The 13,080-nt window shown below is 44.9% G+C and overlaps 1 protein-coding gene across 1 annotated transcript in view; it reads right to left on the bottom strand.

Moving 5' to 3' along the window:
* The window catches only part of LTF (lactotransferrin), a 30,239-nt gene that overhangs the window by 7,426 nt on the left and 9,733 nt on the right, over positions 1-13,080 (bottom strand). The window contains exons 7-13 of the mRNA XM_081287743.1: positions 9,803-9,981; positions 9,200-9,374; positions 8,151-8,305; positions 6,541-6,631; positions 5,302-5,352; positions 3,926-4,081; positions 2,394-2,535 (exon numbers count right to left, since the gene is read on the bottom strand). Of these exons, the coding sequence (XP_081143869.1) occupies positions 2,394-2,535; positions 3,926-4,081; positions 5,302-5,352; positions 6,541-6,631; positions 8,151-8,305; positions 9,200-9,374; positions 9,803-9,981 (949 nt within the window). The remainder of the gene's footprint in view (positions 1-2,393; positions 2,536-3,925; positions 4,082-5,301; positions 5,353-6,540; positions 6,632-8,150; positions 8,306-9,199; positions 9,375-9,802; positions 9,982-13,080) is intronic.

The following is a 13,080-nucleotide window of genomic DNA, read 5'->3' as shown; positions in this document are numbered from 1 at the left end:
TAGAATAAAAATGTCAGACAGGCAAATACTCAAAAAAATAGCAATTTCTATTCATCCTTAGTCAAGAAGCTGATGGGGGGTGTGCTCTGTTCCAATAAGACAAAGAGAGGTGATGATATAAAATCCAGGAAACAGGCCATCTAACAAGAAACAACACAGAGCAAAGTCCCAGATGATGGCCAAGAGGATTCCTAAGATCATGCATGTAAAGGTGGCCTAAAGAACGCCCAATCAGACTGTGGCCGAAGGATAGAAGTCTGCAGGAGCAACATTTCCAAGTGTGGGATGAAAGCAAGACAGCACCCAGTGTGTGTACACTTTGTGCATGGGTAAGAGATTACATTACCGGCAGAGAATTTGAATTAGTGAATAAAGAAAGCTCAGAAAATTCAGCAAATAAGAAAGGGGACAATATGAACTCCAAAGTAAATTAAAACTTTGCTCAATAAGGGAAATATAGTCTTATCATATCTCATATTTAATATAATAATAATGTTTGATTAGTCATAATAATATAATGAATATGACACAATCGTATTGGATGCTAATGGAGGTGAAGATGTGGAGTGGAAGAGGGATAGGGAGCCATGTGAGAGACTAGAAATAAAGAGCCAGCAGTAATAGGGTGTTTGTTATAATTGCAAAGGTGAATAAGAAAGACCTCTGGTTCCAGCTTCCAATTATTTTGTTAAAAAATTCCCCCTGCAGATACTGCCACATCGATGTTCATAGCAGCACAATTCACAATTGCTAGACTGTGGAATCAACCCAGATGCCCTTCAATAGATGAATGGATAAAAAAAAATGTGGCATTTATACACCATGGAGTATTACGCAGCACTAAAAAATGACAAAATCATGGAATTTGCAGGGAAATGGATGGCACTAGAGCAGATTATGCTTAGTGAAGCTAGCCAATCCCTAAAAAACAAATACCAAATGTCTTCTTTGATATAATGAGAGCAACTAAGAACAGAGCAGGGAGGAAGAGCAGGAAGAAAAGATTAACATTAAACAGAGACATGAGGTGGGAGGGAAAGGGAGAAAAAAGGGAAATTGCATGGAAATGGAGGGAGACCCTCATTGTTATACAAAATTACATATAAGAGGTTGTGAGGGGAATGGGATAATAAACAAGGAGGGAAATGAATTACAGTAGATGGGGTAGAGAGAGAAGATGGGAGGGGAGGGGAGGGGGGATAGTAGAGGATAGGAAAGGTAGCAGAATACAACAGTCACTAATATGGCAGTATGTAAAAATGTGGATGTGTAACCGAGGTGATTCTGCAATCTGTATTTGGGGTAAAAGTGGGAGTTCATAACCCACTTGATTCTAATGTATGAAATATGATATGTCAAGAGCTTTGTAATGTTGTGAACAACCAATAAAAAAAAAGTGAAAAAAAATTCCCCCTGCAGCCCAGATTGTAAATAGAATTTGAATAAAAAACAAAGCAGTAAACACAGAAATACTAAAATGCAGACGATTCCAATGGAATAAGACTTTGCTACAGGTCCAGAAAAAGAAAAAAGGATCATATGATTCTGATGCAGTCTTATCAGACATGTGTCTATTCAATATTTTCTGAGTGGAGTCCCATTACAACTTTTCCATTTGCAACACCTTAGATCCTTAAAGATATTTTTGTACATTCCAAAAACATTTTTGTTTGTTTGATTTTTACAAATCGGAGTATTGCAATCCTTACAGCAAAAGTTACCGCATTCACATTAAAAGCTCAAAGGCTAGCATTTGACCAATCTTTCTTAGACGCATGATGCCATCTGGTGGTGAAATATACTCCAGGAGAATGGAGAAAGGGGCCAGAGAAAAGAGCCTTTTTACACCCTTCCAATAGTACCACTGTGAAACAATAAAACTATAACGTGGGCTGTGGATAGTTGTTCTGACCACTCTAGGTTTACAACTTGTGAATTCTGAGAAGCTTATGTGTTGGTTGATTTTTCCCTTCACTACACTACAATACTTTTTTTTTTTTTTTTTGGTCATTTCTAAGGCCAGAGTCACTAGAGACCTCAGAGAGAGCATGGGAAAGAGAATTCCCCCCCACAACGTTGAATTGTAGGAAGCACTTGAAGACCACACACTCAACCCATTTAATTTTTTGAGGATGAGGATACTGAGGTCTGCTGCAGTTGACTTTGGCTCAGAGCACAGGGAGGAGCAGAGCAGAACTGAGGTCAAACCCTGGTCCAGCCTCCACTCTGGGTGTGATGGAGGGAACCCTCACTAGTACTGCCCATTTGATGCCCACAGGATGGCTCCTGGCTCTGCTGTGTCAGGCCATACCTGGACCCTTAGAACTGCAATGACAATGTGTTGCAGGATGAGAGACCAGACCCTTCCTGGTGGAGCTCAGTCACAGACTCACCTGAAAGCCCCAGTGTAGCCATAGTATCTCTCGTTATTGTTTGGCATACACTTATGCTCACCCTTCTCATCACCAATACACAGAGCACACAGATTGGATGTTGGGTCAGACCCAGGGGCACAGCTTTGACTGAAGAATTCACCTGAACAAAAGAAACAAAGGAAGTCAGTTCTTCCAACCTGAATCAACACAGCCTTTATCTAACAGGTGATGCAGCTTGGTTTTAGTTCAGCATATGGTCCAGGACAGAAAGAACACATTCACGGTCACAATAGGTGACCTATTACCACCAACCAAGGACACACCAGAAATCAGAAAATCTCTAGACTATAGGACTGATAAGAAACCTTCCCTTTCTTTATCCTGAACTTGGACTGTAGAAGCAGAGGCTGGACCTCCAGTTGCGATATGGGTCATGAAGTGACCTTGAGCATGGGAACCACATATGGCAGAGTAGCCAGATGTTTGAAGCCAGGTTGCTGACCCTGTGTATCATTGCACTAGCTTTGGACAATCCACCTCTGGACTTCAATTATATGAGAGACATAAACTTCTGTCTTGTTTAGGTGTCTGCTATTTGGAGGGGAGGATTCTGTTCCTTACAGCTGAACCTAATGTGAATTAACCCATGACGTGATTTAACCCAAGGAATGAGGAAATAAAGGTGACAAGCCCTGCTCTATTGAGCACGAGTCACCCATTATCAGACTCCTGCAGCCCCTGCCACTGGAACAGCCATACTATGTGTCATCCTCAGGAAAAGCTGGGGGCTTCCCACCACATCCTAGCTGCTGTCCTACAGCACAGGGGCCAACCTGGGGGGTCGTCACAAGGAGCCACAGCATGCACTTCTGGGAAGGGGCAGAGGCACATGAAGCTGCCCCCATCAGAACCGAAAACCCAGTGATAACACAGCCAGGACCCTGCTCCTCTAGGAGACGCTTACACAAGAGGTGAGCCATGGGGACAATGGGCCACCCATCTCTATATCACCGTGCCCACAGTAGACAGGGCATGGATTATGCCAACCAAAGTGAGTGTGGGATGTGGGAGGCAGAGAAAACCCCAGAAGCAGGTTGAGCCAGGCTCTAGAGGTCTTATCTAGGTTCCTTTGCAGGGTGGAGTAAGAATTCAGTTCTGTTTAAAAACAGAAACCCCCTTTTTTGGAGGCAGACAATTGCCTTCCCCCAAGATGGGAAGCCAGGGCCTGTGAGGAATTTAGATTTGGGTCTCCAAAATGTTAAAAAAAAATTGTACTTTTCATGATCTATGTACATTCTTATGGTGCAGAGAAAAAAAAAATGATACTCCAGTCTTTTACCTTGGTGAGGTAGATGGCACCTGGAAAGAGGTGTGTGGGAAACCTCCCTGAGCCTCCGTGACTCCAGGAGGTGGCCCAGGGAGAAATCAATTATACCAAAAGAGACCTGTGGGCCGCAGTCTGTGAGTCCCCTACTCTGCTCCCTTCCCTGAGGTTTCACAGCACCAGCCCTTCAAGATGACCCTCCCAGGATACCCTCAGGTCACCTTACCAAATTTACAGGAGCCTGTCTGGTTGAAGAGCAACCCCATGGGAATGTTCCAGCCTGCGGTCCTGCCCACCGCGGTGTGGCAGGACTTCCTGCCTTTCAGAGAATTCCAGGTGATGTCAGTGTCTGACTTCCTGACCGCCGCCACGGCGAGATACCCTTGCACAACAGACAACGGAAAAGCACATCTTAACCTCAGAGGTCTGGAGGGTCTGCAACCCAGGCCGACACAGGTCACGAGGCATCGCTGGGTAATGATTCCCCCAAATAACTCTCATTGTTAGGTAGCCCCAAATAAGCTGAAGACACTGCCTTATTGCAGGGGGAAGATTGATCTGGGCTCTGAAATGAAGAAGTCAAAAAAAAAAAAAAAAAAGCTGGGCGTGGTGGCGCACACCTGTAATCCCAGCGGCTCGGGAAGCTGAGGCAGGAGAGTCGTGAATTCAAAGCCAGCCTCAGCAAAAGCAAGGCATTGAACAACTCAGTGGGACCCTGTCTCTAAATAAAATATAAATTAGGATTGGGGAGATGGCTCAGTGGTCAAGGGACCTGAATTCAACCCATAGTACTACCACCCCCCAAAAAAATCTGATCCTGTAAGTGATTACAGGGGACTGTCCTCAACCAGCCACGACATGTCCCTGAGTTACAAACCTTCACATGTGGATCAATAAAGCAATAAGCCTTTAGACTGCAAGAATAGCCCCAACAGTGCATAAATCACAACCCGCTATACGCATCACAAGGGAACAGGGACTGCCACCAGATTAACTGGTTTATAGATGCAGGAGAGCATGTCTCCAAGGAGCTCCCTGTGCTGAGTCAAAACCAGCCCTGCACAGTGAGGGAGCTCACAAGCGCATCATCCTTCTCTGTTAGAGTGCATCTGACCTGCCGAGGACAAGAGTTGAGGCTTCTAAAGCTGAGCAAGCTCCAGCTCTAGTAGGCAGGTAGGGCTGGTGCACAGAGCACTGGGTGTGGCACAAGAGACTCTGGTTCAGAGCCAGAATCTGCCATGGTATACCCTCCAGCTGTGGAGAGAGGTGTCCCAATGAAACGGGTTGTTTGAACTGAACAAGCAAAGGAAAGATTGTGTGTCCTGTTAATTCTCTGGCCACTCAGGATTCTTTTCTATGAGAAGGGGGAGTAATACTGCTCCTTCCACATGATCAGGTACCATAAGGGACTATCTGAAAGTTCTCCACCAGACTGAAGGGCAATCTAAACATTAATTATAACCACTCCTCTATGAATTGTTTGTATCTCTAAATAATGGTTTCTATGGCCACGTCTCTGTGAATTTAATCAAGATCCTGCCATCCCCTCCTCTAGCAACAAGGACTTACTCTTGACCCTGAAAGTGACTGATTCCAACTCACCTTCTTGTTGTCTGTTCATACAATCAACTGAGTCCTTGTTTTCTGGGGATTCTAAAAGAACGAGGATGAACAACACATCATTTAGACACTCAGATATATTGAGAAGTCACAAACTTTTAAATCCCTGTGACAGGCATTGTGGCACATGCCTGTAATCCCAGTGGCTTGGGAGGCTGAGTCAGGAGGATCACAAGTTCAAAGCCAGCCTCAACAAAAGCAGGGTGCTAAGCAACTCAGTGAGATCCTGTCTCTAAATAAAATACAAAATAGAGCTGGGTGGGGCTCAGGGGTTGAGTGTCCATAAATTCAATCCCTGGTATCCCAAAAAATAATCCCCATAATATAGAATCAAATTTTAAAAAAAAAAAGATACTGTCCCAGTATTTCCATGCAGCAGAAACGAATATTTGCTTCCACAAAAGACACAGATGCTGATGTTTTATAGAGCACAAGTCACAATGGCCACCAACTGGAAATTACTTAAATGCCATCCACGGTGATATGGTTAAATAATTCCAGGTAGAGTCACACAGTAGAATACTATGCAACAGTGAGAACAAAAGAAAATATATAACTACACACTTACATGGATAAATATCACAAACACTGAGCAGGAGACCTCAGATATGCAACACTCTCTGTGCAACTATAGGAAGCTCTGATTGATGCTGTTTTAATTCAGGAGAAAGAATACCTAGAAGGCGTAAGGGGGCTGGCAGCAGCAGGACACAACTGGCTTCTGCAACTTTCTGTGTCTTCACAGGGGCGCCCGTGAGGTAGGGCCAGGGGAGGGGACGGTTTGTGAAATGTCATTAAGTTGTATGATTCTGTGCACTTTTCTGTCTGTGCACAATACTTTATTTAAAAAAAAATTTTTTTTAATTAAAAAGAGGAAACCAGGGGCTGGGGTTGTGGCTCAGCGGTAGATCACTCGCCTAGCACATGTGAGGCCCTGGGTTCGATCCTCAGTACCACATAAAATAAATAAGTAAAATAAAGGTATTGTGTCCAACTACAACTTTTAAAAAATAAAAAAGAAGAAGAAGAAGAGGAAAACAGTATGGGCTTGTCAATTCACAGTGCAATGAGCTTCTTGGGTAACATGGCCCCTTTTGCTTATCCTTTCTCTGATTCTCCTTTTGAATGTAGCTGTCCATCTTGACTTCTCTGACCCAGTGAGTGGAGTCACTCCACCCCACTCCCACCCCACAGCCAAGAGGGGCCGTTAACTCCACTTACGACGGTTCTCTGCCAGGACAGGCACCAAACCACACTTGCCAGCAGTGTAGATAAATCCTCCGTCCAGACTCATGGCATCAGCTTCTCCCTTCTGCAGAAGCAAAGCAGATAAACAGCAGTGAGCCTGTTTCCCTTGTTGCTGTCTTCAGCCCTGAGGGAGGCCTTAGGCCAGATATTCCAGTGAAACAGGTTGTTTGAACTGAACCAAAGGAGGCATCATGGGCACTGTTCTCTACCAGCCCCACGTGCCTTTGTGCCGTTAATTCAGTTAGAAAAAAAAAAAACAGGACATGTTGCACTAACCCTCTGTCCTCTGTTTTGCTCAGAGCAAAACACTTCCTGTATCCAAGTACTCCAGGGACACTGTCCTTCACTCATGGAGATACAGATGGGAACAGCAGGGCCCCTCTGGTCCCAGCTCATTAACACTACACTCAAAGTGCTACACATAACCAGGTGTGTGCCTGTTACGTGGTGCATGCCTGTAAACCCAGCATCTCGGGAGGCAGAGGCAGGAAGATCGCAAGTTCAAGGCCAGCCTCAGCAACTAGCAAGACAGGGTCCCAAAATAAAAAGGGCTAGGAATGTGGCTCAGTGGTTAAGCACCCCAGGTCCAGTTCCTAGTACCAAAAAGAAAGAAAAAAAAGTGCAACACAGAAAAAAGGTGCCAAATAAAAGAACTAAAATCACTGGGGCTGGGGCTGAGGCTCATGTGAGGGCCTAGCACATGTGAGGCTCTGGGCTTGATCCTCAGCACCACATAAAAATAAAAAAATAAATAGATAGATAGATAGATAAATGTATTGTGTCCATCTACAACTAAAAGAATATTTTTTTAAAAAAATCATTTTAAAAATTTTTTAAAAATTAAAAAAAAAATTAACTTGGATGAGCCCATTCTCTTAACACAGGAACAGATTCACCAGGATTGTAAAGTTCTCTCTTGGACCCAGTAATAATATTTTATAACTATATCGCAATGATTGGAGATGTGGATGAAGCTTTCTATTCAAGAATTCTCATCACAGCATTATTGACAATAGCAAAGGGATCAAAAGAAATAGAGTCATGACAAAAATGAGCCCGGATAAAAGATATTCTGAAACACTGTTTAGAAAATGTTAACAGAGAGTAAGTGTTCGAGTGGGAAAACACCCATGTTTAGTGAAGACCCTCAAAAACTACATAACTGCTTCAATCCAGGATCACCATGAGTGTGTCCTTAAAGTTCGTAGAAATCCTGGATGGAGAATTATCAAAACTTATCTTTGCTATCTGTATATGAGGCCACGGTTGGCTTGGGGGTTGTTTTTTTTGTTTGTGTGTTTGTGAGTGTGTAGGTTTTTACATCACACCTTTCTATACTTTCCAAATTACCCACAATAATCCAAAATTGTTCTTACAATGAGAGAGGAAAAATCCCCACAATAACTGCTTTTTTAAACCTACAACCATGCCCCTTTGCACCACAGGTGTGGCCCCAAGGGCCCTCCCTGGCATCCCTTCCTTGAAGTGCCCTGTAGTGGCCTCTTGGGCATCAACTTTACCGTAAGCAGATGCCCATGGCCTTGGTGCTCTCTCAGGAGCACCCTGTGACACAGGCCACCTACCAAGATCAGGGAGATGCAGTCCTCTGTGGTGGGAGCCGAGGCGCAGGTCACTGTGCTGCCACTCACATCACTCCACGTGGTGCACTTGCGCTGCTCATCCGTGCCCACCGCACACCACACTACCTGCCGCTGCCGGGCTGCCGTATCTGCCTCCCCTGTCGAGAGGTGTGACAGCCTGTGAGCAGAGCTCCCAGCCTGCCAGGGACACCCGGGCACCACCTCCATCCCAACTCTGCCCTCTTCGGAGCAGGGTTCCTGCTCAGACCCTGCCTGGGGTGGGAGCCGCCTCCTCCTGGGGATGTGTGAGCCCACACCGCTGCTCTTGCTCCACCCCTCACCTCCCCAACCCCTGCTTCAGGCCCCAAGGAGCTCACTGTGTTTCTCATTTCCATGCCCTGGGAGAGCGTCCCTGGCTTCTAATCCATCCATCAATCTAGTATAATGATATGCCCAATGTCTCCGCCCCTCCTCTCCAAAAGTTCCATGATACAGAAGCCAGTGTCCATCCCTAAAGATGACCCAGGGGACCTCCAGCCCCTGACCTCCGCCAAGGACCACAGTCCCATCATGAACTACATGCAGTACAGTCTCCCAGGTTTCCCAGGTTCCCACCCCTAACTCCCATAGAGGAAGAGCCACAGCTGGCTTCTCCCATAGCAGTGTCCCCAGCCAAGTTAGGAGTGTGGCATAAGCGGGTGTCCCACCAGGCCTCTGGAGCCATCCCTCAGGGACCCTGGCTCTCTTGGTTCATATTCCAATTTCTCACTTAATAGAAGGCTGAATGGTTTTCCTATCGGGGCTGGGGATCCTGATAGACACAGGGGCACATGGAAGCGTTCATCCAGCGGCCAGGACCTTCTTTAGAAGACACATCTCAAAATTGCCCTGACTTGGTCGGCAGAAGACACCCACGCCGCATCAGAACTGCTAAGATGAAGACCTCAGAGTGGCTGAGAGAGGAAGAGCCGGGCCACTCCACCGCTGAGGCCACAGCCACAGCTCACGGCCCACACCAGCCACCCTCAGGGCCCAGCCCAGGGCTCACTCACTTTCCCTCAGGTTCTTTATGGCAGTGAAGTAACCATAGCCCAGGTACAGCCCAGCATCTATTTTCGGGGGGACCCTCAAGAACCCCAGGGCAGTGTCCTTGAACAGTAGATCCTTCTGCCCTTTGGGGGAGCCAAAGAGTTGGAATTCTGGAGATTTGTTTTTTCCAAAATTTTCCTAGTTGAGGAAAAAGAGAATTACAGTATCAGCAATAAGTAAGGAGGAGACAACAACTGTAGGTGGACAATGAGCATCGGGAACTTTGGGATGATTCTGAGAGTGGGGACCTCAGCTGACACCCTCCTGCAGAGGGATGTGCTATCTCAGAGACACAAGAGCAGCTACAGCTTTTTCTCTGCAGAGTTGCTGGGTCCTGGGATAGGCATTGCCCTCTCCTGCCTCCGTTGTGGCCCAAGATGCTGTCGGTTGGACATGCTAGAGGATGTTTCATAGTTTCCTCTGTCCAAGGCAGAGGCTGGGCAAGTGGTCCCATGAGTCAGTGAACTACGAGGCCACAGATGGGCTTCACAAGTAGCAGATGAGGGAAGGAAGCTTCCTCCCCACTCCCAAACCCAAGCAGGTGGGGAGGATGTGGGTGGGCCTACCTGGGCCTGGTGGAGGAACTCCCAGATGAGGTCCTCCTTGCTGCCCACGCTTCGGGCCACAACAGCATGAGAAGGAACTCGGGCCAGGTGGCACTCCTTGTACTGGTCCACTGGCTTCCGGGTGTTGTCTGGACAGAGCAGCTCATACTTGTCCCTTTCTGCCTCATCTGGCAAGTCCTCTGGTGGGGGAAGGGGAGAAATGGGAAGCAGCCCAGGTGAGCCAACTCTTCACCACCATGGGCCCTGGTCCCCATAGAAGGGAAGAGAGAGAATTGCTCCAAAGATAAGTCAGAAAGGTAAAGACAGCCCCCAGAGAGCCAAAAGGCCAGGGGAGGCGCAATCCTCCTCCTTGGTCACACTGGCTGCCCTGCGGTTGGTCACAGCTGCTGCCGGCCAGAACAGATCCCAGCTGTGCTGGGCAGTTGGGCCTCAAGAGGGTCCTCTCAGAGACAAGCCAGGGAAGCTGCCTTACCAGCGTCACTGGAAAGAATAAAAATGACCAAAAAAAAAAAAAAAAACACTTTAGACAGAAAATACAGTTGACTCACTATGCACACTGGGGGCATTCACAGGAGGGAAAAGAATGCTCTTAGGAGTTCAGCCAGATTTGGGAGCTGTTCATCTATATCCAATGAAAGCTGCTTCAGAATATACAGTGACAGAAACCCGCCCAAGTCATTTAATGAGATTCATGCAACCTTGATGTAACGTCAAAGGAAGGAAGGAAGGATTACAGACCTAGTTTATGAATATAAATGTAAAAATCCCAAAGAACACACTAGCTAACTCAATCTAACAGGTTTTTTTTAATCAGTGTTAATAGGTCAGGATTAAGGTTGATCAATTGATTCTGTGGACAACAGTAGCCAACATCAACAAAGCCAAAGTCACTCACCCCAGTAACTGACTAAAGGACAGCCATGAGGTCATCTCAATTTTAACAGATGCAAAAAAAAGTATATGTGGGCTCAACATCTACTTGTGATTTGTTTGAAGTTCAGGAGATTGGTAATTTAAAGAGGTTAGTAAAGTTCTTGAATTTGGCAAATGCTTTTAATCAAAATACATACAGCAAAATTATATTAAAAAAAAAAAAGAAAATTGCTGGGCATTGTTGTGCACACCTATAATCCCAGGGACTCAGGAGGCTGAGGCAAGAGGATCACAAGTTCAAGGCCAGGCTCAGCAATTTAGTGAGACTATAAGCAATTTAGCAAGACTCTATCACTAAATTAAGTATAACATGGGCTAGGCCTGTGGCTCAGTGGTTAAGCATACTTAGGAGGAAGAGGAGGAGGAGGAAGAGGAGGAGGCGGAAGAGGAGGAGAAGAAGAAGAAAATTTAGGGCAAGAGACTTCAGAAGGAAAACAAGTTACAATATCAATGCACAAAAATCAATTGTTATTAGCAATAACCCAACAGAAAATAACATGAAACATTATATTACCAACTGGCAATTAGACTAAAAATTGTATGACACAGTGAGAAAAAATTTACACTCTATCAAAGGATAGAAAAAGAGATGTGGGGGGATTTGACATCATCATGGACCAGACACCTCAGCATTATAGATAAGTCCATTTTTCATGGATCAAATTAAATTCTAGATAACCCCAATCAAAACAAAGTATAATTTTTAAAGAAATTTATAAATATCTCAAAAATTTTAACTAGGAAAAATTGAAAAAGAGAGTAAGGTTATTGGGGCAGGGGAGTCCCTTTTTCTACCAGGTAGTGAGACCTTCTGCAAGTCAGGGAAATAGGAACATATGAACACACCAATACAATGAAATAGCTCAGAAACAGATCCAGGTGAATGTACACAAAATTAATGTAGAATTGGCTCCTCACACCGGCCGGGAAAAGTTGGAAATTTTTTTTATAGTTGTTGCTATATAGGGGAAATCATCTCATTCATAAAGAGGGAAAAGCTAAGCTAAATGCATGCCCGATTTCCTAGGTGGGTTACATGTAGACAAACATGTGCATGGGGTGGGGGAATCTTTAATCTTATTATGGGAAATTTTTGTGATTTTTAGGATGAAGATGGAATCTTCAGAAAGCCCTAAAACCACAGATCAACAAGGCAAAACTGGGATTTGAGCCTGTCAACATGAAAGACTTCCATTCCACAAAGGGCGCTATGGACAGATTTTTTTTTTAATGTTTTTTTTTTTTAAGTTGTAGATGGACACAATACCTTTAATTTATTTATTTGTGTTTTTTTTTTAATGTAGTGCTGAGAATCAAACCTAGTACCTCACATGTGCGAGGCAAGCGCTCTACCGCTGAGCCACAACCCCAGCCCAATATTGGCAGATTTTTGAGAAAAGATCTTCCTAAAGTCTAAAATCAACAGTGGTTTGATAACTAAATAGAAGGCCTCCTACGTGTGAATCGAAGTCATGAAGAAAGAAGGCATGAAACTCAACAGCAAATATCAAAGTTTACAAAGTAAGAAAGGGAAGCTCAAATTACCAGCAAATACGTTGAGACAATCAACTCACAGGATGTCAGAGAAGTTCAAATGAAACCAACAATGAGATTGCTTTACAACCTTCATTTGAACAACAAATATATATGTATGGGGAAAAAAACTTGAAGTTGTGGGGAAATGAGGATATTTGCAGAGGGTTGATGAGAACACAAATCCTGAGAGATCCTGAAAGTCCATCCAGGTGGGCCAGGGTAAATGTGATGGGTGTCTATAGTGGTTCTGGGGAATGAAGTGGCCTGTCTCTGGTAGTCCTCAGTAGAGTGATCAACCTGTTTGTACCCAAAAATTATGCTTCACTGTGGGACAGTAAGAGGTCAGACATGTAGCTGTGTGTGCCAGAGAAGAGACACACTCCCTGTCAGTCCTTCGCTAGGGTGACAGAGAGGTAAAATCTACTGGGTGTGCTCCAGGGCACGTTCCTTAACTGTTAGAACCACATACATGCTAAAACATGGATACATCTCTAAACCCAAATGCTGAGTAGGAAACCTCAGGGGCAGCTTGATTTCTAACACTCAGTAACTCGTGTTACTTCAAGTATGAACTTGAACCCAGAGACACAAACCAGCACCGTCTATTTTGCAAAACCAGGTTCATCCTGGAGGACACATGTCAAACACTTTGGCGTGGGCTTCTGGGAGGGAAAGAGAAAGAGGGGGGCATGGGAGATTGAAAGAACACTGATGGTTTAAAATATGGAAGAACATAAAATAAGAGCTGTGCCCATAGGGAAACTTGATACAGTGCGCCACGAATTAAGGAATCTAATTAGCTGAACAGT

The sequence above is a fragment of the Spermophilus citellus genome (genome assembly GCF_964194105.1).
Source record: "Spermophilus citellus genome assembly, chromosome: 3".
NCBI classification, from domain to species: domain Eukaryota; kingdom Metazoa; phylum Chordata; class Mammalia; order Rodentia; family Sciuridae; genus Spermophilus; species Spermophilus citellus.
This window is presented reverse-complemented; position numbering and strand designations above follow the sequence as displayed.